Raw genomic sequence first — 27,656 nt, forward strand, 5'->3', positions numbered from 1 at the left:
GGCTCGGGACCTGCTGGCAGATGTAGCTGAATATTCATCAGCTGGGAGATTAATTTGACTGGTAATTGGTGGGAGAGCAGCGTGGACGGCGTGGTCGTGCGAACGCGCAGACGGGAGGAGGGTCCAGGGGTAGGGGCTCAAGGGAGGGACTGTGAGGAGGGGTCGTGGTGGGGGGGGGCATGCAGGGAGTACACAGATGCTTATGAGCATACAGACATACCATCCGCACATGCCGTATGGTCGTGCCCTCACACGCAGACGGCCAGGCGGTATTCACTCCATTACAGCTGCCCACAGGAGCAGCACGCAGCGGCATGTTGAAGCACCACTGTGTCAGAAAATGAATTCAGTCACTTCCTCCTCTGCCCTTTCAAAGTGAACCTTCTTTCTTTCCAAAGTCTGCAAGTTTTAAGTTTTTAATTAGTTGGTCAGTAACCCAGTTTTTTTTCTTTTTTTTTTCTTTTTTTAAAAGACCATCCATCCATTGTAACTGCGTATTTTATCCAGGGTCACATTGGTTCAGTGCCTATCCTGGAAACATAGTGTGACACAGGGTATATGCTGGAGAGGATGCCAGTCCATCACAGTTTTCAGACCAGTGTGCAGCTAAACCTCCAGACATGTATTTTACAGTATCTGTGTGTGGTGAAGAGTGGCTCATTCATTCATGTTCTCTCTTTTTTTGCAGATTCCAGATGAGTTTGACAATGGTGAGTACTTTTTTCGCCTCTCATTCTTCACATTTATTTTGAATGGAATGGGTCGCTTATGGGGAACCAGGTAAGTGTTTAGAACTGCTGCCTTGCACTTGAAAAACCCACATTTGAGTCTTGTATTGAATCCCTTGATCAAGGTGCTTACCCTGAACTACTCCAGTACAAGCAATCTAGCTGTGTAAAGGGTTAGTTCATTATAAGTAGCTTAGAGTACAGAGCTGACACTAAGTCTCTTTGGAGAAAGGTGTCGGCTAAATTTATTAATAATAATAGTAGTGCTTCTGCTTTAGGGTTTGTTTTCGTACAAGTGAAAAATCAGCTCACTTGTGGTATTTAGCCGCAGATTGGTGCAGGAGATGCCCCGATGATGTTTGGGAGTTCTCCCCGAGGCGTGTGAATGCGGCATGGCCGTGTGCTCGTTTGTCATCGTGTGGCAGTGTGTGTATTGTGCACAGCATAAAGGAACTTCTGGCTCAGGCCTGCTGCCTGAACGCCTGTGCTTCAATGCCCTCTGGCAGCGCTCGGCCAGCCCCTTGCTCCATTACCATTTGTATAGCAGCCCAATACGCACCTCCCAGACCACAGATGAGCCACCTTCTGGCCTGCCTGTGGGCCTCTGCCCCTGTCAGCTGTGCCGGTGATGGATCGAGCACGTTGAGCTGCCACCCTTTGCCCCCTGCCCTCCATCCTTGCCAAGTGGATGCCAACCATGCTGGTTCATTGACCACATGCCCCCTTGTCCTCCAGTGTGCTCCTACACTGGATCTCACAGTTGACTACCTTGGTCCAAACAGCACCAGTGGCAGACAGAGAAAGCTGGACAGAGCTGGGCGATTATTAGGCTGAATTAATAAATTCTCTCTCTGAAAGTTGTAAGTTATGTTTGTGTTAAAACCTGTGCCTTTACTTCCAGAGAAAAACTGGTTTTGGAGACAGTATTTAAACATCACACAAATAGACTACAGAAACATGGTGTAAAGAAGAGCATTTTAATTCATGGACCTAAATTATGCATTGAATATTGCGTTGTTGTTTTTCTGTGCTCTAAACACTTAATTATGTTTTGTAATTTATGACTGCCTTCTAGAGTATTCCCCTGTTCCTGTAGAATCTAGTTCAAGTCAAGGATCAAGAGGGTCATGTTTTTGTAGGAAGCTTGTAAACTGGACATGGAGTACAGTCTTCAACAATTTGAACAAATGAGAATTTTATCTACCAAAGTTGGGGCATATATGCTTATTATTCATGGTCATCCATCTGTTTTCAATAACTACTTGTCTGCTGGAGTCCATGATGGTCTAGGACCTAATGCAGAACCGCAGGGTTTGAGGAAGGGTACTCTCTGAAGATACTTAGTCATCTACTGACACATGCACATGTTATAGACAATTTAGTCATCAGTTCACCTAAAATATATGTCTTTGGACTATGGGAGGAAACTGGAACCTGGAGAAAACCCCTCTGAACATAGCTTTAGCAAGCAAACGCTGCAGAGCCAGATTCAAACCCACAGCCTAGGAGTTGTGAAACACCTGTGTTACCTTCTGTGCTGCCTTATGCTTATTATATAATGATTGGTTGCCTTCATCACCTGTTATGTTTAATATATTGACTGCCACATAAGAAGCCATCCCAATATAAAATGTTTTCAGAAACTGTGCAAATGAAAACCTTATGAGCACAATCCCTTTGTGGTGCTGGATAGAGGAGGTAGGTGGCTGGTTGGATTGGCGCTCAGGCCATTGTCACCACTGGCAGCTTGCTCTGAGAGTCTTCAAAGGGGTGTATGGCGTGCACAGCCACCCAGAGGGCAGCTGGTGGACCTCCAGATGGAGCCGTCTGACCTGTGGCTGGGGTTCTTTTGGAATCTCGCAGGAAAGAAGTGTCCCTTGTCTAGTAGAAGACGGCTAGTGAAGCCACTTTGTGGAATTAAAGCCCCGACAGTCTGTCCTGCAGTAGCTCGCATTGCCGACCCACTAGGTTTTATACGTGGCCTGTTAATGGCACTGGGAGGTTGTTCTCTGTGAGTGGTGATGCTAAGATAGGGATGTGCAATACAGTCGGGGAGGAATTGAGATTGTGTGCTGGAAGGGGTAGCAGACTGCTGCTACAAAGCTATGTTAATCCCACCCCTCCCTTTTCGAAAGCGCGCAAGAGACAGCTGTACCAATTAATTACCGTTTATTTAAAACGAGTGCAGCAGTCACTTCTAAACACAGAGCAGTCTGGCTGTGATATGATAATCATAATTAATTCCACCCTTCCCTGACGCCCATTCCCTCCCAGTAGATTTATTACCTTAGATCCCAGAGCGACTCTGGCCGGCACTAATGCTCTAACAGTGTTTAATATTGTAATAAAGGCTAATGATGACCTTAGGAATGGAGATAAAATGCGCAGTCCCCACGGGAGATAGATTCAGGCTTATGGCCCTTCAGCGGCCCTTCCGTCATTCACCGCTTTAGCTGGCAGACGGCTAGCGAATTGGGCAAGGGGGATCGGTTTGTGGATCTGTCCTCGGGGAGCCCGAGTGAGTGGTCTAGCGTGCAAACAGAAGAGCGTCGTGTTCCCACGCCAAGTAATGGCATTTAAAATGATTGAGGACGCCTGCGCTGGCGCTGGTGATGGCAGATGCTGCAGCAGAGAGCAGCATGTCAAAGCTTCACCACGCCTTCTGCCTTCTCCACGTCGTCCCCCGCAACACCTTCCACTACCTGGGGCTGCAGTCTTCTCCGACCCGTCCACTGACCTGTCGGGGATACTGCTGCTGTCCTCTAAAATAGGTGTTTATGAAACAGGACAGGCAACTTTTTATTTTTTGTTTAATCTACAACATCTTTTTAGACTTCCTTGTAAGTTCATTGCAAATACCTATGTGTAGATTATATTTTTGTCAGGTATAGTTATATGTGAAAATGATGAACATTGGAGAGTGCGTAGTGGAACACAAGCTGGACAAGTCTGGATAGTAAACGTTTTAGAGAGTATGGGTCATTAAACACGTTCATCCTCTTTCTGTCACATCAAGAATTTGTTACTCTTGGGTTTCTATCCAGTGACCCTGCTATTTTGCTTCTTGGTTTTCTGGGCCATTCAATTGCACTGTTTTGTCACCCAGGAAGACTTATGCCTTCCAGGCAGACAAAGAGACAGGCCAAGCCGAACAAACCTCAAAACAAACAAACGGAGATCGAGCCCATGCCTTTGACAGCCTGCCTGCCCAGGGCCTCTAAGCACATAAGGAATAAGGATCGACCTAACAGTCTGCACGCATGTCGAGAGGGACTTGCTGGGTGACTGGTCATCACGTCAGCGAAAGGAAGATTGGCAGTCTGGGGGGGAGCAAGAGTCCCAAAAGAGAGAAGGAGAATAAAGGCAACTGAGTAATAATGGCCTTTGGCAAACACCATAAGCATATGCCACCCCAGCAGAGCCTGAAAGGAGGCCTTTGTTGTGATCAGAGGTCCTGCTATTGATCTGTCGTGCATCCCATCCCCTCCCAAAACACACACACCATTTTGATGTAATATCCGTTCAGCAGCACGCAGCAGACCATCAGCGCAGTAACAATGACTCGCCTCTTTATTACACCGACAAACAAGGTTGGGACAAGAGGCCGTCGAGAGTGGAGACAAATTGTTTTGCCTCACTTGTGTGCCTAAGTATGTGTGTGTGTGTTGTTTTTTTTATTAAATCTTCCTGAGCTTGACTGATAGTGCCACTGGACTCGTTCCTGTAATTGCGCTCTTTACCAAGAAAACTTGTTAGTTTTTAAGAGTGCAAGCACTTAACCCTATATTTGTTTGTTCATTAACTGAGAACAAAGGAAGAGTTAATAGTAAGAGATCACTTTAGCCTTCTTGTATGTTAAAACTGTTTGTCCGTGTCAGGAAGCACGATGGCAGAAATACATTGATGGGCAGTGCAGGGGAGTAGTTTTTCAGTGCTTCAGTACTATGATTAGATTAGTAGGACAATATTCGTATCGTGTCAATATGTGGAGAGTAGAAAATTATTTTGAGAACTTGAAGAATTTCAGGGCCTGTAGAGCTGAGTCTTTATAGAAGTGCCTGCCTGCACCACAGCGCGCTTCAGCGCTGCCGTCTGCTCTCCGACCCCAAGGCTCCGTACGCATAATGGCCACTTGTCGATATGACCCACAGCTGCCCTCGTGCCGTGCCCCCCCCCCCCCCTTCCCCGTGCGCTCCTCTCTCCACTATTACCATAACAAACACGAGCGAAGCCTGCCGCAAACTGTCCCAGCTTGACCCCGCCCCCCCAGAACACTGTCCTTTCAGCGAAGGCATCAATAGCAGCAGCCGGCCTGGACGCTTCGCCCGCTAATCTCAGGGGAGTCGTGTTTACCTCCCCGGTCACAGTCTCACGCTCCCTATCGCACTCAGCCTGCCGGTGCTCCTTGAATGAAATAGATTAAAACTAATCAAACTTGGGGCCGGGCCGCCTCCGGGGAGTTTAACCAGGGCACATTGTTCCACAGAGCGGGGCCAGCCTGGCAAGCCGAGCCGACATGTGGCAGGGCTGGGCTCGGTGCGTGTGGTAGCTGGGAGGTGTGCAGCGGCAGATAGAGCCCTGCCTACACGCTTTTTCCGGAGCAAATATTGCCTTTGTCCAGCATGTGTTCGTCGTCTTTATGAATGTGTGTTTGTATGTAATTTCTTGGGTTCTACTGAATAATGCCATGCTGAGTAGCAGAATTTCGATTTCCACTCAGTAAACCTGAAATTTTTGGATTTAAACTAGGGTTGTGGGGTTAAAACGGAACTGCTTTCACCCTCAAACTTGATTTTTTTTTTTTTTTTTTTTTTGGTTAAATTCATTTATTCCTAATGTGGAGTGAAAACAGAAAAAATTAGTTTCAGTCCAAGTGTTTGCCCACCTTTAGCCATGTTTCCTTTTTGTTGCAGATGCTCCAGTAGTTCAGCAACTCAGGAGGACTTTCAAGTATTTCAAAGACTACAGACAGGTTTGTGGTTACAATGCAAAGTATGCAAAAGCTGTGTGTGTTTTTGCTATAATTTCTGTACCTCTTTTCTCCTCTCTCTGTTTTGTTGCTTAAAACATGTTTGCTGTTCCAGTACTTACAAATGAGGGTAAATGTGGGGAACCGTGGACTTCCACTTGTGTGTGTGCGTGTGGACTAGGCTCGGGGCAGGTGTGTGCTGCCTGGTTGGGGGGGGGATGGTTGGTCCAAAGAAAGCAGCTGCCGTTCGGTTGAAGGGCTCCACCCTGCTCCTGTGAGACTCCCCTCTCCCCTTCCTTCTGCTGGGCCTCTCTGACCCCCTGTCAGCCCCGCTCTACTCTATGCTGCTCCCTTGTCTCTACACACAAGTGTGCTCACCCCACATTGCCCCTTCCCTGCAGATGTAGTTTATATGATTATGGCTTTACAGGACTAGCACCGTAACGGCCGCAAACAAACCAAACGCCCTCCATCTGCACGACCTGCATCAGATTCTCAAGTTTTTCTTTGGCCTTTTGCCAGTGAACTTTTTGTGTTTTCACAAGCTGTAATGGGCACAAATTGCTCCCATATGTCAGTCATTTCCAGAACTGATTGTCTGCTGTCTGTCTTTCAAGGCTGCTAAGTACAAAATTATGTGAGCTTTGAATGCTCAGTTGCTAGCAGTGTCTCTTTCCTATTTTTTTTACGCACTCTCACCTCTACAGATGATCATTGAGCCCACAAGCCCCAAACTCCTGCCAGATCCACTGAAGGAGCCATACTATCAGCCTCCGTACACCCTGGTCCTGGAGCTGACCGATGTTCTCCTACATCCCGAGTGGTCGGTGCGTGCAGCTTCCTCTTTAGAAATTGAAATAAACACATGGTATTTTTCGTCAAAAAAAATTGAGAGAGACCTTTCCTCTGTGTTGGACATAAGCACCAAACTTCCTCCATTGCTGGTGTCTCCACTTACAACACAAGTGGCACCCTTTTTAGGTTTAGCGACCCTCTGAATAAAACCTATTCTCATATAACCCCCTCCTCGCATCCCATTTCCCCCTCGGAGCCAGTAGCCATCTGGACACAACTGCTGGCAAGCTCAGCCACCTGCCTCCCCCTGTCCCCCTCTCCCCACCCTCTCAAGCGTGGCCTTGCCCCTCTCCTCACCTGGCCAGCTGTGCGGACAAGTAGCATGTGCAGCCACAGGTGACAGGTGGGCTGTGGCTGTAACTGGACACCTGTTTCCAGTAGGCTGCAGCGAGGCAGCACGCTTACAAGGCTTTGATTTCCCTGGTGACAAGGGAGTTTCCATGTGTCAGTGCTGTGCTCTACCCTGCCCTGCCTTACACTCTGCTCTCGAAACAGGTAGAGGAGGGAGAACCCAACTTCCCCAGTCACAAACATTTACGGCTACTTGCTGTTTTGTCCTCGTGGCCTGTAAATGGGAAGCTGGAGTGAGAAAGGAGAATCTTAGTGAAGGGGATTATTGTGCGCCTGGTGGACTTTGTAGTTTTTTAATCCTCATGTTTAGACCAGTTTAGTTATGTCTCTGTCAGGTCTGTGTCCCCCCCCCCCCCCCCCCCCCAGCCTGTCTTGAGGCATTATAATTAGCTTCCAGTCTAAAGTTTGTGTGCACTTGGATATTAGTTGTGTGGGATGAGCTGGAAAGCTGAGTGAAAGCAAAGTAACACACAGGTGTCCCACGGCTCCTGGGAACTGCTGCAGAACAGTTGGGAAGACAAGTCGGCTCATTTCCTGGTCAGACTTGTTAACCAAATGCCTTGGTGGGGGGGGGGGGGGGCTAGTTCTCACATTTTTGAACAGTATGCGCAAACTTGACATTTGAGTTCTCTTCGGTTTGTGGTGTAGCCAGCATGGTCTCCTTTATGAACAAAGATTTAACTTCGTACAGGTTTGTAAATGCTGCTGCTGGCCTCATGGACAAGACCATGCAATTCTTTATATTTTGTTTTCCTGAACTATTTTTTAATGCAACCTTTTGCATTATTAAAGTATCCCAGGTGGTGATTCACAGTAAAAACAATTGACTCTACCAATGTTTCTGTTTTCCCGCCATGTCCCCAGCTGGCCACAGGCTGGCGCTTCAAGAAAAGGCCGGGCATCGAATACCTGTTTCAGCAGCTGACGCCCTTGTACGAAATCGTAATCTTCACCGCTGAGACTGGCATGGTGAGTGCTAAAAACACTGAAACAAATGCTCACAGTAAGGATGTATGAATCATGCAGCATCCTGTTTCAACATTTTCAGTGTACATTCCTATAATTTTTATAATGGCTTATACGTGAGCGTGTAGAGCACCGTGTGTTTGTGCGCCGTAATGTAGATGTTGTAATGCGATGACCGATTTCCTTTGGCTTTTCCAGAACTATTGAATAATGAAGTAAACCCATGTTTTTCTTCCTTCACAATGCTGCTTAGCACTGAAAACGTGCGTGATGTATACAATAACGGTTATTTGGCTAGCAGAAATTTACTCCAGAATCATGCCAACATATTGAAATGGGACCTGTTTGACATAAAGTATAAATAAAATACACTGCAGCTGAAATATAGTAGAAAATATCTATAGACCATAGACTTATTGCACTGTGTCCTGTTGGCGTAGCCTCGTTTTATTTTACCCTGGTTCTGGTGTAAATTATCAAATTAATTTAGATTTGCCAAAGTAAAGACTGGCCAATCACTGTCAGAAACTACAAGCGAAACTGTATTAGCCCATGATTTTATGAGGTTACTAGTGATGCTCCCTATTTGTCTCTTGAAACCAGGAGCAGTTCTTTATCAAAAAAAAAAAACTAAGCTTTATTTTACCCAAAATGTGCAATATACAGAGGCAAAGCAACAGGCGTGTACTGGTCTTAATTGTAAAAACTTAATGAACAATCTAAGTTCCAGGAGACGCTGGTCAATCTTACACCCTTCTCACTGAAAAAGTTTGACACATGGTTAGAACATTGTCTTGCTTTGGATAATATAACATTGCAAATGCATATTTGGTTTTTTTAAAAAAAAAAAAAAGTCTTGTTTTTACTTGTGGCTGTAGACGGGACCTTTATGGGTGTCAGATCCACTCCTCTTTGTTACCCCATTATTTTTGTTGATCAGAACCTCTGAGGTACCTCAGTAAGCTTTAGCTCCTTTTCAGGGTGCAGTGACCTCCTCACCTTGTTTGTTCTTGGATATTTATTTTCTGTGGATACCTCACTTCTGCTTTTAGTGTTCCAGTCACAACCTGGTATGAGGACAGAATTTTTTTTACCTATTATATTTGTCATTTGTATCACTTGTTTGTATTTGCTAGGGTACTAGAGTATCTCAACTCACCTGAACATTTGTTTTGTGCTGACAGACAGCTTACCCCTTGATCGACAGCATAGATCCCCAGGGATTTGTCATGTATCGCCTCTTCAGGGATGCCACCCGCTACATGGACGGGCACCACGTCAAGGTACTGTGAGTAAGGTAGCGTGATGGTGTAAGGAAGGTCAGTTCCAGCACAGCTTTGAGTGATGCAAAGCACAACTGCACTTTATGGGCATTTTTGATGTGTGAAATGGGTTTGTCTTTGAATCTTTTTACCTTGTATGCTTGGTCTGATGCGAGCACATGGATCGGTTGGAGGCTCATTTGTTCTTTCAGTAAAAAGAGTTAATAGTAAAGAATCTCTTCCCTTCAGTCAACATAGATGGTGATATTTTGCAAACATTCTAGCAGTGTTACATACTAGAAGTTACAGTGATGTCAACAGGATTGTTCTCCACACACTTGTAGAACCACTGGTGCTTTTTCTGCCTCTCTGTCCAGGGACATGACCATGTGCACATGCCCCACACTCCTTCCAGTCCTTCTGCTCCACTATTGATTTCTGCTCTCTGCCCCCCCTGTTTTTTATTATCTTTCACAATAGTGAGTTGTTTTGCTTGCCTGTCTCTCTTGTGAATATTAACCTTCTGTTTTCTTTTCATTAACATTCTTCTTGCTCTCCTTTCCTTTTGAATTTTTGCACATATTTGTCCCTACGCACATGGTATTTCTTTAAACACCTTCTTGTTTTTAAAAACAAATTTTAAATTCTCTTGAAGTTGTTGAAACAATTTAAGCAATCGAAAGTGTAGTAATCCCAGTATTGGCAGGATCATCGTTTAATGCTAATCATTCTAGAATTGCATTTTGTAGCTTTTGATTTATAAAATCAGACGAGTTGTTTATGATTAATAACGCTAGGTTTAAGAAAATCCAGCTCCCATTTTAATAGTATTGTTACAATTATTAAATTACACAGAGAAGGTCAGAGCCTCTTCCTTGGTTTAAACAGCACACTTCTAAATGCAGTTTTCCTTGTTGCTCTGTGGAGAAAGAGACAGGTGTCATTCAGAGCCACCCTGGGCCAAGTGAGCTTGTGCCTCTGTCCCGGCCACATTACCGCAGTGCAAGTGTCGTCTCCCTCGTTCCACTCTCCCCTGCTGACCTTCTGCTCAGTTCTTTTCTTTTTCTTGCGCAAAGCCATCTCTGCATTCATCTCCCATCTGGTCCCCTGAAAGCAACAGGGGAGCAGGGAGGGAGGGATGGAGGTGGAGGAGAAAGGAGAGCCTGAAAAGAAGGTCCCCTGAGGCGCTGTCTGCCCAAGATGAATTTCGATGGTATCAAGTTAAAACAAACATGTTTTCAAGCAGAAAGAGAACAAAGTTTTTAAAAAAGTTTGTCATATACCACAACCAAGTATTTCATTGTTCACATGTTTTGTTTGTGGTTTCTAAAGCAGGAAATAATGTTTAAAATGAAGCACAAATCAGCACCATAAATGGGTAAAACAGCATGTTATAGCGGTAGGCGAAAAGGTGTCTGCTGGATTTAGAGAGGTGTCATCTGATGTGCTTTTTGTCATTGAGTGCCTTTATTTGAGATGTTATAGATGCTGTTTGGACAGCCAGAATACTTTATAAGATCTCAAAATAAACTTATTAGCTCCTGAAAATTTACATTTTCAGTGTACATTAAGGATTGTGTACCCAACAAGAGTGAATCAGTCCTGCTTCTGAGAAGCCTTGCAGGTCCATTTTCCACCTGGTTTCACAGCATCCTTGTAGCTGTGAAACCTGAGTGGTGTTTGCGCGCACAACCTATCGGCACGCGCACTTGCACCTACAAGCATGCGCACGTCGTCTCTCTCCTGCTAATCCCCCAGGAGAGTGCCGTGTGTCAGTCAAGCTGCTGCACAGATCAGCACAACTCAGCACAACCCCCACGTCTCCTGTAGTGAAGGTGGTGGCGGTGGCGGCGGTGGTGGCAGGGGGTGCTTGCCATATTACACAGGGGAGGCAGATGCCAGTGATTTAGTGCTGAAGAGTGTGGCAGTGTGTCCCTCCAGGTTTCCCACGCGCTTTGCCGTACCACGCTTGTGAGTTCACCTCAAGGGGATACAGATGACCTCTATGATTGAGAAGGCGAAAACATAGCGTCCCTGTCCATCTGCCCATGCTAAACATTAAGACTGCACAGGGGACAGCTGGCCCTTGAGAGTGTGTATGTGCGCGCGTATGTGCGGCTGCATCAGGGAATGATGGCTCTGTGTGTGTGTGTGTGTGTGTGTGTGTGTGTGTGTGTGTGGGGTTTTTTTTTTTTTTTATAAAACGCATGGAAATTACGTATTTAATTTTGTTCATTTTTCGGATCTTCCATTACATGCTACTGGGTTCGGATGAACTATTAGTGAATCCTAGACACTGTTTTTGTTTGTTTGTATTATCTGTTGGTTCCATTCAGGGTCGTGATTAACATCTGGGCATGACCATGAAAGGAACCAACAGATAACACAAACAAAAAGTGTTGAGGATTTACTAATAGTTCATCTGAACCCAATAGCATTCAATCCAATATCTGAAAAATGCTAGGGAACACCAGTGAGGAATCTCCCAGGATTTGTCTAATTTTATGGTCTGTTTCTGGAACAAAACCGGTTTGTTTCTATGCTGCTGTGAAATGTGCCCTATATTGGGTTATAGACATGATTGAGATGAGTTATTTAGTTAGCTGATGTTTTAAGGGAAAAAGACATATAGCTTATTGGCTTGGCAGCCTTTTTGGGACACTTGGTCATAATGTCAGCACCTTAACCACTTTGCTACTTGCTTTTCTGTTTTCTTCTCTTCACAAAGGATGTGTCCTGTCTGAACCGCGACACCTCTAAAGTGATTGTGGTGGACTGCAAGCGAGAGGCCTTCAGCTTGCAGCCTTTCAATGGGATGGCATTGCGAAAATGGGATGGTAACTCGGATGATCGGACACTTTATGATTTGGCTGCATTCCTGAAGAGTAAGTCCCCCAAAATATGCCATTTTCTATAAATGACATATATAGTTTATTAAATTAACTTTCCAAAGTGTTTTTTTTTTTTTTCTGTCACATAGTGGTTGAAATAAAAATTGTGGTTTGTACATTCTGAGAACCACAGCTACTCCACACATACTCAAGGCCAAGTTAGTTTTCTTACTAGTTACATTTAAAAAGTTTTCTATTCTGGTGTACTACTTTTACTTCAACAACAGAATGTAATATCTTTGATCTCTTGTTGGCTCCTTCATGAACCTAGTAGAGGTGATGTGGAAAATTGAGTTTACTTCACATGCAAGGGTAAGATAAGAAGTAATTTTGAATGTTTCTGTGTTTCCGTTCTTATCCTTTTGGCAGCAATCGCCATAAGTGGGGTGGAGGATGTACGCTCTGTTCTTGAGAACTATGCCCATGAGGATGACCCCATTGAAGCTTTCAAACGCAGACAGGCGCAGCTGGCTCAGGTAAAAATACTGCTTTGCTCATGTCCTCATGCTATTGCAATATATGTGTAGTTAAGAAATAGTTGTGTGAAATTTGACACCATGCAGCGTTTATACTCTGTAGGAGGTGCTGAGATTCTGAGTTTTGCTCCTCTTTGCAGGAAGAGGAGCAGCGGCTGGTAGACCTGTCTAAGCAGAAAAAACAGGGCCTTTCCTTGGGTTCTATTGCCAGCAGATTCTGGCCACGCTCCAAGCAACAGTGAGCAGAATTCGGACCCACCAATTGCAACCCTTTCTTTTGAGGCAGCAAACCAGTGGGGAACGGCCGCAGTCACCAAGGGAGATCCGGACAGAGGGAGTGTGGTAGGGGATGCAAGTGGAAGATGGGAGGGACAGGGCAGGATGGATTAACTTGACCAGTCTTCTCCCGACACATCAGGAATGTGTTAACATTTTGTGGTTTAGGAGGTATGGCTTTGCAGAGCCTTCAGATCCTCCAGAGTGACAGCATTCCTGGATTGAAAAAGATGCTCAGAGCAGAATGGCCTGCACTCCTCTTTTTGCTCCATTTGTCCTTTGTTTGCAAAAGTAATCAACTTTGCTGCTGTCTTGAACTTCAGTTTTTCATCATCTACCAAGATGTCTGAAAAGGACTGAACAGTATATGAGTAGAGATCTTTGAAACTTTGTCTGTGTGTCCCAATACAATGAAAATGAGTCGCTTCAAATAAAGATGTTTTTGAAGAAAATAACATACTACAGTAGCTGGTCTGGACCTGCAGCGATCACAAGAATCATGCTGCTAACCTGCAACCACATGGTAGACTGTGAGACTGATAAGTATTTGAACATTGGAAGGAATGTATCTTTCACTTAGGAAACTTTCAAAGTGTCTGTCCTCTCTACCAAAGGGGATCATACAACTCACACATGCACCCTTTATGTCTCAAACAGGTGGGCAAGTTCTTGGAGATTTTTTTTTTTTTTTTTTTTTATATAAATTAAATCTAGCAAAGCTAAATAAGAGATTGGGCTGGTGGCACTGCCACCATCAGAAACACTTCCAGTGACTGCTGTTGTTGGTTGGTGGTGTTGTTGAGTTTCTTGTGAAGAGCAGTTGGGAGTCCAGTAAATAAAATGATGTATTGTCCATTGTGTTTTTTCTTTCCCCCACATTAATCCTAAAATCAAAGAAATCTCTGAAATTGACTTAACACTTAATTACTAAGGTTACGTGCCTTCCAGTTTGGCTTATATTTAATTTGTTATAACTCCAGACTATTTCTAATTCAAGGTTAAAGTGCCATTAAGGTATGTTACCATTCTTAATATAAAACTTATGACACTTTAGAGGTATATAGTACTTGCTAATTTTACATGATGTGCACTCTTTAAATCATACTGTGTCATTTTCAGGTAACTCAATATCGCTTGATTAAGGACAGCTTGGCAGAAAATACTTTTAAACCCCTGGAATCCCTTACCTGTACTAAACTCCAGGGATGAGTTAAATGACTTGTGAACTAGGACAAATGATGACTCTATGACGATGGGCTTCTTTTAAATAACTTTAGAGAGTGGATTTCTTTCTTGAGATGCAAGCATCCAATCCTCATTTGCTAGTCTACACAGCACTGTTGTGCCTATCTGTTGCTTGCTGCCTTTTTATTTCTTTAAACTTAACGTATTGCAGAATTGTATGCCAAGCTAAGAAAAACTGAACCCTTGATTGTCACGTTTATATGACTAGGATGTTTGGTGCAAGACAGGAGTTGCTAGTGTGTATCAAGCAGCTCTGTAAAGGTATTTTTCATAGTGTCTATAGCCTGTGCAGCGCTTGCCCACGCTGCATTTCAAATGGACTTGCTAAAATGTAACGTTATTTCTCTAAGAGTTCATTTTGTTTGGTTAAACTTTGCTGACCCTTGAAAACCACACAACAGCTTGGGACGTGTGTATGAAAGTGTGGCCAAAATGGGGGAGCAAGTGGCTCCTGAGACAGGCCTGCAGATGTAGAAGTGTCACACACCTGTTTATTACTGCACTGGTACAGTATGCAGAACAGGCACACACGTACAGCACATGGATCATCAGCAATCTTTTCTTGGCTCATTAGTTCTCAACCTGGGGTCCACGGAGGGGCTTCTGGGGGTCCGTGAAACACAGCCTTGCTTTGAAAATAAGATGTAGTTCACTCCTATGGTGTTACTATCTGTGACATAATCCTATCCAGAAGTAATCAAATTTCACTGCAATATTTTCTCCAGATTTATTTCTGGGCATGTTTCTAGGTGGCTTCTTAGCTTTCATCACATTAAAGTGGTCTGTAGTCTAGAACACGCTAAGAACCTTTTATCTAGTTACGTTACTTAATATATAAACATGAAATATTTAATTTACTGTACTTGAGAAATACAGTAATGGAACAATAGTGTACTCTAGGAAAAAAATAATTGCCTGGCACTGACAGTTGTGTCATAGTACTCTTACTGATTTTGTTTCAAGGATCCTTAAAACAACTGTCTGAAAGAAGTATTACTGTATATGTAACTGATCACAGTTACAATTTAAATATGTGGATTCATGTCAAGAGTAAGTGTACACATTTAAGTTTTGCTTGTAATATGTATCATTTTAACAATAAAAAAGCAAACAGGCAAGGTTATTGTCACAACAGTTCTATAATTAATTTTTATTTAGCTGACATCTTGTGGTCAGTATGAATTCTAATGCTTGACAACTTTACACAGTGATTTTCCATTTATACAGCAGGTCATTCTAAATGTATCACTTTAGGAGCGGGTAAGTACTTTGATCGAGGCTACTACTGCAGGAGTGGGATTCGAACCGTGATCCATTGTAAGTAGTGTATCTAGCAGTGTAAGTCACCTCGGTGAATAAGGTGTGGGCTCATAACACTAATCCTAAACACTACACTGTCCGCCACTATGTTTTTCTTTTAAAATATGCTTACTGACCATCTGTCCGGAGACAGAATGTGTAAATGCAACTTAACGTGTTCACACAAATTGACAAAAGAAAAGGCAAAAGGTAACGTGCCGGTTCTGAAGGGGAAACAACAAGGTGCAGCGCTGCCTTCGCTGAGGTGTAAAGAGCAAATTGCAGGGAAATGACGTTGTTTCTCAAAACGAGCAGCAATGAATGATGAATGAGGACAAAACCTTGGCTGCAGCCATGAGCCCTGGGAATATTCTGCTCCCGGGGGTTTATGGCGCCACTTTCGGCACCTCGACCCGGGACCAACTTGCATTTTATGGGCGCCCTGCGCCTGCAGCCTGCTGCCTCCAGGTAACACTTCCACACAACAGCGCGCAGCGTGTCTTTTGTGTGTCTTTTCCGTCCCTGCGGCGCGCCCTCGCATTCGCTGCGCCGTTTAATAACACCCGGAGACAGACACACGTCGCACCTTCGCACGGGACAGTGGCGGCTCGCGCACCATTTGTACGCTCGGCGCGTGGACGAGTTGAACTTCAGGGCCACGTGATGTCGACACGTCCCGCCGGCGCCTCAAATGCTCCCGCGTGGCAGCGACCGGCCCGGCATCACGTCTGATGATTTGTCTCCACTGAATAGCCGCCGTGTGTGAGCAGCATGTTGTGTTTATTCCTTTCTAGCTGTTTTCTCGTGTGTTTTCCTCAAAACACCACTAGCCCCCTCGTCAAGTATGGGCTACACTTAATACATGTGATCATATTCTCATATTATATTCCCATATTCTGCTCGGCCATTCATTCGGTGTGTGGCCACGTACACACAGGTCGCGCTGTGCCAAATGGCAGCCGATGTCTCAATTTGCCGTTTATTTCCTTCCTTTTGCTCACGCGTTGGCTTCACACTCTCACACTCCCGCTTCGTTGGCAGTCGGATAAAATGAAATCTAAACACTTTCATCCACACGTACTTTAGAGCATCAGCGTTACGTGCATTCCGCACTATTCTGCTTAGCAAAACTCAAGTTTATTATTCAGCAGCTTTCACTAACTATTCAGGGTCGGTCAAGAAATACTAGGCAGCGCAGGACTGACGACCTAAAGTACTAATACTAAATATGTGGCTTGTTTTCTAATTTTCCTAAAAAGTTTCGCTACTAGTAGTAAGCGGTTTCATCATTTTGTTGTTTGCTGTTGAACCCTTGTGTTTCGTCGTTGTAAAGTTGGTTATCCAACTCTTCGAGCTGTCGTCGACTGTGGCGTCAATAATAATAATAATAATAATAATAGTTGCTGTTAAGAAAATCTTTGATACTGGACGGAAGTCGTAGCTTAACTGGGTTAAATAACTGCATTTAAACTGTAAATTATACTTACATTCATATACACCTATAAAAAAAGCAAGCATAACCTGATACAACGACCCGGTGACAAAAGATATTAAATCTCATCAAAAGAATTTATGGCACCAGCATCATTATGAATTCCTGTAATAAGAAACAGTGTTTACACACAGTTTCATTGACCTTTTTTCCTTAATTTAGCCACCCTTCCTTGCCTCCCAGTCCAGATGACCTGAACAGGATCGTGGCAGCAATAGAATATTTGAGCGGCACTCCCGCGCGCTTCCTGCGGCGCGTTCCAGGCGGAGCGTGCCCGGGATGCGGCCGGGAGCAGCGGAGGCACGCGCGGCTTCAATTTGCATCACAATGGAAGAGCGCCAAAGACGAGCAACAGTTTGCAGAGCCGCCTTTGTCCGCGCGCGCCACCCAGTCCCCGCCCCCGCCGAGCGCGCGCTTTGCGGACACGCTTCTGCAGACGGACCTTGACGTGCGGCTCGCCGCAAGAGTGGGAAAAAGCTCCGCTTTTTGGCACACGCCACACTTGCGGACGAATCAATCAGTTGCAAGCTGAAAGTAACACCCAAAAATACGGTAGCTATAGTATTGTATTTTAAGCCTCATGTCATAAAATGTTAACGTTAAAATAAAGTTATTAGATGTTGTTCAGTGCAATAAAATTGCGTGTGAAGGCGAAGAATGGCCAACAAGCAGCAGCATGTCCACTAAAAAGCTGACATCCAACATACTTTTTGTTTTAAATATCTATATAGTACTTGAGTGTGGAACAATTATTTGCTCATTTTAGCGTTAGTTGTCTTTCTGATCTTGGGATTTTATGGTAATATTTAACTTAAATAAATCGACCTGAAGGATTTTGCGCTTCTCTCTAATTACTTAGGAAGGAAAACTTTTTTGGTAAAATTGTGAGACACCGGAGGGTGGTGTGATTTTTAATTGGTCGCTGCTCGTGTTATTAAGAAAAAACATATGGCATACACACTTGGCTCGAGTGGAACTCCGGCTACCCCGAGGCCAATCGAAGCCCTATTGAAGTGTATAATAGAACCCGCAACCCTTCCCATAGCCTTAACAATGGCACAGATTTCATCGTACCGTCCGTCTGCTGTACGCCGGATAACAAAAGAAACGGCTGCGCGCACTGACAGAAAGGCACCTTTTGGTCTAAATAAAAATGAACTTTTCCAGTTTTCCATCCCGTTTGCTTTATTTTGAACAGGTTTTTCTACTTTAGATATCTTTTCCCCTCTTTTCCCATTTTTCTACTTTTTTTTTTTTTTTTGTTGCACAAACTACTAGTACATCTGCCAGTGCGTGTCACACTTCTGAGACTTGGTAGAAAGTCGTAAGGACGCTTCTAAGTGCTCCAGCATGTGCGCGTATCGATTGACGGTTTAACCGCGCCGCTTCCCAGCGGCATTTTGAAATCAATCGAATATAAGTGATTATTACACACTGAGGAGGTGCTTCGTAAGAAGAGGAGGTGGGGTGGTGGGGGGCGCAGTGTGGCCAGGTGCCGCTGATTACCATACAGCTGTAAGCATGAAGCCTCCACAAAAGTAATTATCCCAAAATATAGAGCTCCCCGTGCAACACCCCCCACGACCCCCTCCTCCAGCCTACAGACCTATAGCCCAAACCACGTTAACAAAAGAGCCCTCCGGATCTCCCGATGGCACAATAAAGAATCCCGCTCCGAAGCCTGTCGGTTTAACGACTCGCACGCGTCAGGACAATTACAATTTCTGAGCTGAATAAAGGTGGGGGGGGCAGGGGGGGGGGGGCGCGCCCACGCGAGACTAAATAAAGCGTCCTCGAAGAATAAGGCGGCACGCGACACTTTAAAGATTATGAAAAGAAGAATAAATAAATAAAAATAGTGCGCAGTTCTTACTTTTAATTATACTGCCACGTCAGACAAAGTTACAGTGCGTACATTAATATTGGAAGAGTACTGTAACGACATACATACGCGCAATAAATTAATTACTCACAATTAAATATTTATGTTGTAAAACTGAAGGGTTATTTTGAACCAGGTAGTGTGTCCTGCTTAGCAGAGTCCTTTCACAACCTGCAGCCTCCCTTGTTCGAATCCCACTCTTGCCGTAGTACCTTTCATTACGCTTCTGTCCCTAAATTGGCTCACTAAGAATACCCTGCTGCTTAAATGGGTAAATCGCTGTAAAGTTGATTATCCAACACTGTAAGTCAAAGGCATTATTTGAAAAAAAGGTTAGTGATAAAACAGTAATGAAATAATCATCCTGCTGATTATGTCTGAATAATAAAAAAATGATAATCATCATAATCACAACACAGGGCAGGACATTTCGTAAACTCACATTTCATATGCGGAATATTTTATTTGCCACTGCATTTCTTATCCCAGCTTCCAGGCTGTGATACAAAATGTCCTAAAATATGAGTTTTCATCGTGTTTGTCTGCGAAAATACGACTGACTCAGCAGCTGTAACATATTTCTGTGGCACATAAAACATGCGAGGAAGAGGTGTGATTTTGACGGCATGATGTCTTCTTTTGCTCTATTTTGACACGACGTATCTGCGTAAATAAATATAAAATACTTGGAATATGGTGGGATAGAAAATAAGTTTCACCGAAAGCATCGCTGTCAAGTGGTTCTCCTGCCCCCTCTTCCCCCACCCCCACACAGGAGCCACCACCCCACCCCGTGGAGGTGATGTAGGCGGGCTCGGGACGGACTCGTATATAAAGTGAGTGGGCAGCGCTCCGGCACGCGAAACTTAACGTCAAAGTCCAAGGGACACGAAGCGAAAGAAACACAGGGATCCTACCGACACCGTGCGCCCAGCGAGTCTCCGTCCCCAGCAGCGAGCGCGTTCGAATCCCGTTCCTGCCGTGCTTCTCCTCCTCCGCCGTCTCGGAGCTGTTTTTCTCCCTCCGTCCGTCCGTTCGTCCCCGCCGCTGCTTTTGGAGACACGTGCCCGCGGCCGTGGTGGAGATACTTCGACCTTCTCGGATCTCGACCGCCCTCTGCTCCCTAGCGGACCGAGCAGCGCCCCGACCGACATGGCTTACCTGCGCCTCGTGAGTCTCTTAACGTTGATATCGACGCAAACGGTGAGTTCGACCGAGGCGGGAGACACATAGATAGAAGTTGTTGTTGTTGTTGTTGTTGTTTACTTTCTTACTTACACAAGACAAGTACACGTAAGTCATGGCCAGTGTGTACTATTTTGCTGCCGCAGGTCGACTCGTCCGGTGTATTCGAACTGAAAGTGCACTCGTTCAGCAGCGCCCGCAGCGTCTGCCGGAGCTCCCGCGGCTGTCAGATGTTTTTCCGAGTGTGTCTCAAGCACTCCCAGGACGTGATCTCCCCCGAGCCGCCGTGCACCTACGGCACGGGACTCACCGAGGTGCTGCGCGCCGACCCTAGCGCCGTGTCCGCGAGCGCGCCCATCAGGGTCCCGTTCCACTTCAAGTGGCCGGTGAGACTGAGTCGGCACCGCAGCAGCGCCCACCGGGCCACCCCTGCTGCTGCAGCATTCGTGCGGCCCGCCGTGTACGCGCAGAGGAGGCGCGAGCGCTAGTTTAACCGAGTCTAACTTGTGTTTGTAGGGCACATTCTCACTCATCATTGAAGCCTGGAATGCCGAATCCCCTTATCAGTCCACAGGTAAGGGAACGTGCCTTAGGCAGAGTCCACCGCCAGGGGGCGCTTTCCGCGACACTTGGAACCTGTCATCCATCCATCCATCCATCCATCCAGTAGACGCTTGTCTCCGAAGCAAGCTACAACAATTCTTAACTAGTGTTTGAGGCTGTATCCAAGGTGACTTAGAACCCTAAGTATATTTACATTTACATTTACATTTACTCACTCAGCAGATGCTTTTCTCCAGAGCAACTTCCAGTGAATTCTATGTAGTGTTACCAGCCCACACACCTTATTCACCATGGTAACTTACACTGCTAGATACACCACTTACAATGGGTCACTCCTCCATACATCAGTGGAACAAGGTACCCTGCACTGAAGTCGGTGCAGTTTTTTACCCCTCCGTACACCAGAGCCCAGTGGCACATGTACACACTCGGGGCAAATTAAAGTCACGGTTTCTTCTGCAAACACGCAGAACATGCAGACTCCACATAGACTGAGTGGGGGTTACGCATACTTTGGCTACCTGCTGCGTGACGGCGTGCATCCATTATTAGTATTATCAGCAGTAATAATAATGATGTTCACACACATTTTCTGAACCGCTTGTCCCATACGGGGTTGCAGAGCCTACCTGGCAACACAGGGCATGAGGCCGGAGGGGGAGGGGACACACCCAGGACAGGACACCAGTCTGTCGCAAGGCACCCCAAGTGGGACTCGAACCCCAGACCCATTGGAGAGTAGGACCTGGTCCAACCCACTGCGCCACCACACCCCCTAACGATGTTTGTTTTACATTTATTTATTTTAGGTGGTGCCATTGTCCAAGGTGTCTTAGGCTTTTTTTATACGTTACAGTTCCTTGAAGGTCTCATGATAAGAATCAGACAGTGACAATCCAGTCTGAAAGATTGCACTGCAACTGACACAAGATTAATGGAGCACCACAGATATCCACCATAACAAAGTGTTTTTCGAAGTAATGTTTTTCTCAGTTGCGTTGATATTTTAGAGAAAAGAATGCTGACATGCCGTTTATAATAAAAAAGCTCCGTGCATCACATAGAAATTTGAGGACATTTACTATAGTCTTGAGGTCTAGCAGGTGTTGGTAATGTTTCGGACCATTACTTTGCACTTTGAAAGCTTTTGGTTTGAATCCCACAGTTATTGTAGTACCTTCCACCAAAGAACTTATGCTGAATTAATGCAAGGTTCCCTGCTGTATAAATGTAAGTCGTAAACTTGCTTACCTGACATTGTAAGCGGTCTTAGACAAAGGCATGAGCAAAGCAAGGGTTCAAAATAATGCAGACTTTGAAAAATAACTCCAGTAACCGGTCGCCTTTCTTTCCACAGAGAACCAGAACAATCTGATCAGCCGCTTAGCAACTCGAAGGAGACTTGCTGTAGGAGAAGACTGGTCTCAGGATGTGCATCTTGGAGACCAAAGCGAGCTGCGCTATTCCTATCACGTTGTTTGCGATGAGCATTACTATGGCGACAGCTGCTCTGACTACTGCAGACCCCGTAATGATACTTTTGGACATTATACCTGTGACACAGCAGGCAACAGGGCCTGTTTGACTGGCTGGAGAGGCGACTACTGCTCCAACCGTATGTGCTTTTGGACAGATTTTTTGTAAAACTTACTGTTCATTCATTAACTTAAATTAAGTGATTTTGAAACATTGTTTAACTCTGTGAGCATGTTTCCTTATGCACTCTTCTTCATATGGTGAGTATTTTAGGTTTGGGGTTACCGGAAGAGAAGCGAAAGGCCAAGTGAATGTGGCAACACCGCAGTAACTCACATGTGTGGATTGTGGATAAATTAAATGTATTAATTAAAAACTGGGTAGCAGAGACATTTTATGAAGTGTAACCTGAAAGGGTTATTTGCTTCGCCTCGGTGGTCAGCGAGACCAGTTGAAATGCGACCTTTTGAAGAAGGCTTCTGCTAAATGTGGGGTTTGTCTGCGCTCTTTTGTTCCCCCAACAATGGGAGCACGGAGCATGATTTAACAGAGACACGCGTTGAGACTTAATGTGCCCTGCCTTGCGTGAAAAAAGACGGCATGTGTTCCTTTTGTGTGTGTACCAGCTGCTTAGTTTCGTACTTAACAAATACTTGATGTGTTTGAGTTGCGGAGTCGGAGGCGGGCGGGCGGGCGGGTGGGGGGGGGGGGGGGGGGGGGCGCGACCAGAGAGGGCATCAGTCTAATTTCCTCCTTTCTCTCTTTTCATTTTCCCCCTTCTGACGACAGCCATCTGCTCGTCTGGCTGCAGCGACGAGCACGGTTATTGCGAGTCCCCCGGCGAGTGCAAGTGCCGCCTGGGGTGGCAGGGCCTCTTGTGCGACGAGTGCGTCCGCTATCCCGGCTGCTTGCACGGCACCTGCTCGCACCCGTGGCAGTGCAACTGCAAGGAAGGCTGGGGAGGTCTGTTTTGCAACCAGGACCTGAACTACTGCACGAACCACAAGCCCTGCAGGAACGATGCTACCTGCACCAACACCGGGCAGGGCAGTTACACGTGCGCTTGTCGCCCTGGCTTCAGTGGCAACAACTGTGAAATGGAGACAAACGAATGTGACAGCAACCCCTGCAAGAATGGAGGCAGCTGTAATGTAAGTCTGATCAACTACTGTAAAGTTTTACAGCGTGCTGAGTTGTGGTGTGCAGTGAGTAACTGCGGCTTTGGTGCCGACTACATAGTGAAGTAGCTGCTTTTTTCTGTCCAGGACATGGAGAACGATTATTCGTGCACGTGCCCCCAGGGCTTCTATGGAAAGAACTGTGAAATAAGTGCCATGACTTGTGCTGATGGGCCCTGTTTCAATGGGGGTACCTGCTCGGAGAAGATAACTGGTGGGTACTCATGTCGCTGCCCGCTGGGCTACATGGGCTCGAACTGTGAGAAGAAAATCGACCGCTGCAGCAACAACCCTTGTGCAAATGGTGAGTACCACAGATTTAGAGATAGAACGGAGATCCAGAGTGAACTCGACTCCTTTGAATGCAATACAACTGCAACGAATGCATAACATGATGGCATGATGGTGGAAACCCTTATCTGCTCCCATGACAGCGGTATTCAACGGACTGTGGCTCCGAGATGTTTTTGGCATCCTCCTAAATTTTTGAGGCCCGTGCAACCTCTAACCAGCCCTCTGGGTGCTGGCTCCGGAGCTGTGTTATGACATGCACTGATAGCGCGGCAGTACAAGGCGCACTTGTGCCAGAATCTCGCATATGGCATAAACACTAAATAAAACGACGTGAAAATCAACGCTAAAGGTGTTAAGGCTTGTTTTCTTCCTCGACTCCAGTTCCGCGCTCAACTTCGCGCTGCTCTTCGTACCGGTCAAGGCGAATCTGAAGTCAGAGCCAGTTCTTGCAGCTGTACTGTAGAGGAACCTTTTCTCTACCCCTGTGGAACCACATTAGTCAGAGCAAAACCAAAGCGTATGTTTAAACCGAGCCACGTTTGGAATTGTTTTGTCGAGCTGCTGTGTCTTAAACGCTTCCGGTTCTTGAGGATTTATGTTGGGTTCTCTGCGCAACCAAAAGTCGTTCTTTGACATCGCTTCAGCAGAAGTCCTTGGCACCCGTTTTCTTGGTAGCGCGACTGCAGTTGTTGAAGTTTGCTTTTCATCACCATGAAGCAACATGCTTGCCGGTTGAACAGAGAAATCCCAAGCGAATGTAAAACTGCCCAGCTGGTATGTGCCAGGTTCCATGTAAGAAAATTCTTTGGATCTCAGAGAAGTGTGTGCAAAACTCGGTACTTTTGTTTGTTTTGGTGCGTTCTTTTGCTGTCGTTTGTATTATTGTTATTATGTTGATAATATGACGCTTTAAACCTTAGTAGTTTGCAGTTTTGTACATTACAGGGTTTCCCTCAGCACATAATAGGGTTAGGGTCCACCAGGCTGATAATTTTATACTTCCAGACCAACTAAGTATACTATTAAGCTTAAAACAAAAAAAGAGAAAAAGTAAATGATGCAAAGCTGGATTGTCACTGTTTTACTCTTCCTAAAGGGTTCCTGTCAGATTGCTGATGGAAAAACTCCACAGTCAACAGTGTTAACAAGGTTTCTGGGGGAAAGCCTGTACTATAATTGTAATTTTATGTATTTTTGTCAAGCTTTTAGTCAAATGTTTGTTTTGCTTTTTTTTTAACCTGAATGTTAACTTGGTGATCATTCATTTTCCCATAACGAACAACCTTTGCAGCAAACCCTTCCCTGGAAGGTTACCCTGTAGCCTAAACTGTTTCCACTGGGAAACACTGCATTTATACAGCTGGATATTTTACTGCAGCAATTCAAGTTAAGTGCCTTACTCAGGGGTACTCCAGTTGTACCCCTCCTTGCAGACTTGAGGTTTCAAGTCCACGTCTCTCCCTTTCCTTATCTTCAGTGTTATATCCTGATTACCTATTCTTTGGTCTACTCTTCATAGAACCCTTTACTCCTCTCTCTATGGACTTCATCAGGTGACATAACATGCGTGGAGGAGGGCATTATTCTCCCGATTCCTCCTGCAACCCTTTAGGCCCCCTGCCAACTACAGTATTCGTTAAAAAGGAAAATAATTTCAGCAATGGAGCATGGACCAGTTTCTAGTGCCTGTGCATCCTCGCTTCGTATGACTTCTTTGACACGTGGCGATTCTGGAAAAAGTTCCCTGCTATAATAGGGCATGTGGCAGTTTATTAATGCGCCACCGGGGAGGTCCAACTCCAGCTCTGTGTCCTTAACCACGATGCTATTTGTTGACTTCACCACTACGCTACCAACCATCAGCTGTTTAAAGGGATCCTCCAGTGTCTGACTGGTTGTTAACCATAGGTTTTCTTTTCCTGGTAGGTGGTCAGTGCCTTGACCTGAGCCACAGCCTTATGTGTCGTTGCCGAGCCGGCTTTACAGGTTCCCGCTGTGAGGTCAACAGTGACGACTGTGCCCGCAACCCCTGCCGCAACGCCGGCACCTGTGTGGATGGTATCAATGACTATACCTGCATTTGTACCTTGGGCTACACAGGCAAAAACTGCAGCGTGCGAGCTGATGCATGTAGTGCCTACCCTTGCCAGAACGGTGGCACATGCTTTACCCACTTCACCGGTCCCGTCTGCCAGTGTCGCTCTGGGTTCATGGGTTCCCGCTGTGAATTCAGTCTCAGACCTACAGTGAACCCCACGTCCCCGTTAGTGAACAGGACCTTTCCATTGGCCCTCGCGGTCTCCTTTGCCCTCGGCCTCATCACTCTGACGTTGGTGGTGTGTGCTGCAGTCCTTGTATTGCGCCAGATGAAGAAGAGCCACAGCAGCTTGGGTACATCTGTACGCAATGACCTGGATAACATCAACAACCGTGGCCCGACCTTCACCAGAGAGAAGGAGGCCTTCCTCATTCCGGGTGGTCACTACAAAGTCTCCAACAAGGATGCCGAGCTCAGCTCCTCCGAATGCGCCAACGACAAAAGCAGCTACATGCATAAGCGGGTGGACTACAACCTAGCAGAGGCAGAGCGTCACTCCAAATCTAAGCTTGACTTGTAAGTAAAACTTTTGGTCGCATTCTTGCATGTGGATTTCAAGGTATTACAGAACGTGTGAAGTCGTAGATTTTCAGACTTTTTTTCAGTAAGTTGCCTGCAGGTCTCAACTCGATTTGGCGTGAAAGTATAAATAAACAGAAGAGCTGGGTGGTAGCATAGCCAGTGAGCAAGAGCTGTAGCGTGACTTCTTGACAGGTAGATGTACAAAGGTGCACAGGTTGAAAATGCTCCATGATATTCTGCAGTTGAATGAACCAGGGTGACTGACTTATTTTGCCATTTAAATACAGAAAGAAATCTGATTCCAGTATACTGGTTCCCGCAATAAGCTTTCCAAAAGAAGGTCTGTATCATCCGGTCTATATTATCCCTGAACAGATGGAACAGTGCGTCTTTGCTACTGAGGTAAGCAACTCTGTGCTCTTCCTTTCATTTCAGAGCAACACGTATTCACCGCTGTGCATATACCTACCTCTTGCGCTCGTGACAAGGCGGATTTTAAAGTTGTGGGAACACTATTATACGCATGGTCTGAAATGTATAGAGCGAGTGGAGCTTGGGGTGTACAGAGGGATGTCAAAGCTGCAGGCCGATGGAATTTTTCCATGCAACGATATGAAATAGTTTCATATTTTGTAGAACCTACAAATATCGTGGAGGCAACAGTATCCATTTCAGACAATGTTTAGCGTAGCGTTCCCTCAGCTTGACGTCAGCACTCGTTCCTTCCCACAGGTTTAACAACAGTGTTCCAAAATCTGGAGGACCTCATCTACAAGGGCATTGTCCTAAGATGTTTACATTCTTTCAAAACTTCTGGAATGATTCAAGAGAGTATATATTATATCCATCTATATTTTTTATTTAATATTTATTCATGCTGCTCATTGTTAAAAAGGACTACTTCTGGAAATGGACAATGTTCTGAGGAGAACAAATTGGTGTGGAAGAAGAGGGGAGGACAGCAGGAATTCTGGCCGGAATTATTTGCACTACTTTTCTTTCCATTTTTTTCAAAGTCTGGGGGAAAAAGCGACACGAGAAATGACATTCCATACAAGACACGATGAACCAAGGATTTCTTTAAAGAACAAAATGGCAACGTGGTTCCTTTCACTTCAAATGTTGAAAAGGGGCATTTTATCAGTAGAACTGAAGCCAAACATTTTTTATTTCGTTTCCTGTTTTTGTGCGGGAGATCAGATCCCTCCATTTTGTATGACCGAGCTGCTGGTGCATCGAGACTGGCTATCTTCACTGTTGTTTTATATTAAAAGACAAAGATTTTTTTTTTTTTTTTTTTTTAAGGATGATCATTATGTGAGAAGAGCAAATAAGCAGAGACTGATTGTATGGGTCTTCGTTTAACGTGTGATAGTGAAATTTGTGTTTGTATTCTTTACCCCAATGGAGATCACCAATATGAAGCTGGGGATTAAAACTAAATCCACTGTGTTAGGAAATAATCAAGTGCCTGTTCAGAAATATACAAATACAATAAATAATGTAATGTGAGCTAGGAAAAGGTACTATACTTAAACACATAAAATTATAATAGTTTTATGTACGTTTTTATAATACCTTTTAAGTATGTGATGCATATATTCATTTCTTCTTTGGAAGTTTATTTTATATAAACAGAGCACCAGT

The 27,656-nt window shown here is 45.1% G+C and overlaps 2 protein-coding genes across 4 annotated transcripts in view; both read left to right on the plus strand.

Annotated features, from left to right (window-relative positions):
• timm50 (translocase of inner mitochondrial membrane 50 homolog (S. cerevisiae)) overlaps positions 1 to 13,600 on the plus strand; it is a 33,243-nt gene extending 19,643 nt beyond the window's left edge. For both annotated transcript variants that reach the window (XM_029255816.1, XM_018742818.2), the window contains 8 exons: positions 689 to 710; positions 5,642 to 5,700; positions 6,405 to 6,524; positions 7,768 to 7,872; positions 9,054 to 9,152; positions 11,860 to 12,016; positions 12,392 to 12,498; positions 12,639 to 13,600. In XM_029255816.1, the coding sequence (XP_029111649.1) occupies positions 689 to 710; positions 5,642 to 5,700; positions 6,405 to 6,524; positions 7,768 to 7,872; positions 9,054 to 9,152; positions 11,860 to 12,016; positions 12,392 to 12,498; positions 12,639 to 12,740 (771 nt within the window). In that variant the 3' untranslated portion in view covers positions 12,741 to 13,600. The remainder of the gene's footprint in view (positions 1 to 688; positions 711 to 5,641; positions 5,701 to 6,404; positions 6,525 to 7,767; positions 7,873 to 9,053; positions 9,153 to 11,859; positions 12,017 to 12,391; positions 12,499 to 12,638) is intronic.
• Positions 13,601 to 19,563: 5,963 nt separating this feature from the next.
• On the plus strand, positions 19,564 to 27,073 carry dlc (deltaC). 2 transcript variants are annotated; one of them, XM_029255659.1, is made up of 9 exons: positions 19,564 to 19,895; positions 20,024 to 20,263; positions 20,394 to 20,451; positions 21,799 to 22,056; positions 22,707 to 23,068; positions 23,183 to 23,399; positions 25,316 to 26,003; positions 26,297 to 26,411; positions 26,742 to 27,073. In XM_029255659.1, the coding sequence occupies exons 1-9, from the start codon at positions 19,845 to 19,847 to the stop codon at positions 26,745 to 26,747; spliced, it is 1,995 nt and encodes a 664-aa protein (XP_029111492.1). In that variant the 5' UTR covers positions 19,564 to 19,844; the 3' UTR covers positions 26,748 to 27,073. The 2 variants fall into 2 exon arrangements, with proteins under 2 accessions (XP_029111492.1, XP_018598403.1); XM_018742887.1 differs by having other exon boundaries at positions 26,297 to 27,073.
• The last annotated feature ends 583 nt before the right edge of the window (positions 27,074 to 27,656 follow it).

This window comes from Scleropages formosus, chromosome 10, assembly GCF_900964775.1.
Source record: "Scleropages formosus chromosome 10, fSclFor1.1, whole genome shotgun sequence".
In the NCBI taxonomy this organism is placed as follows: Eukaryota; Metazoa; Chordata; class Actinopteri; order Osteoglossiformes; family Osteoglossidae; genus Scleropages; species Scleropages formosus.

Coding starts and splice junctions, on each gene's coding strand:
- dlc (XM_018742887.1), top strand. CDS start 19,845: ATGGCTTACCTGCGCCTCGTGAGTCTCTTAACGTTGATATCGACGCAA. Junction 19,896..20,023: donor CGTTGATATCGACGCAAACG/GTGAGTTCGACC, acceptor TTGCTGCCGCAG/GTCGACTCGTCCGGTGTATT. Junction 23,069..23,182: donor AGAATGGAGGCAGCTGTAAT/GTAAGTCTGATC, acceptor TTTTCTGTCCAG/GACATGGAGAACGATTATTC.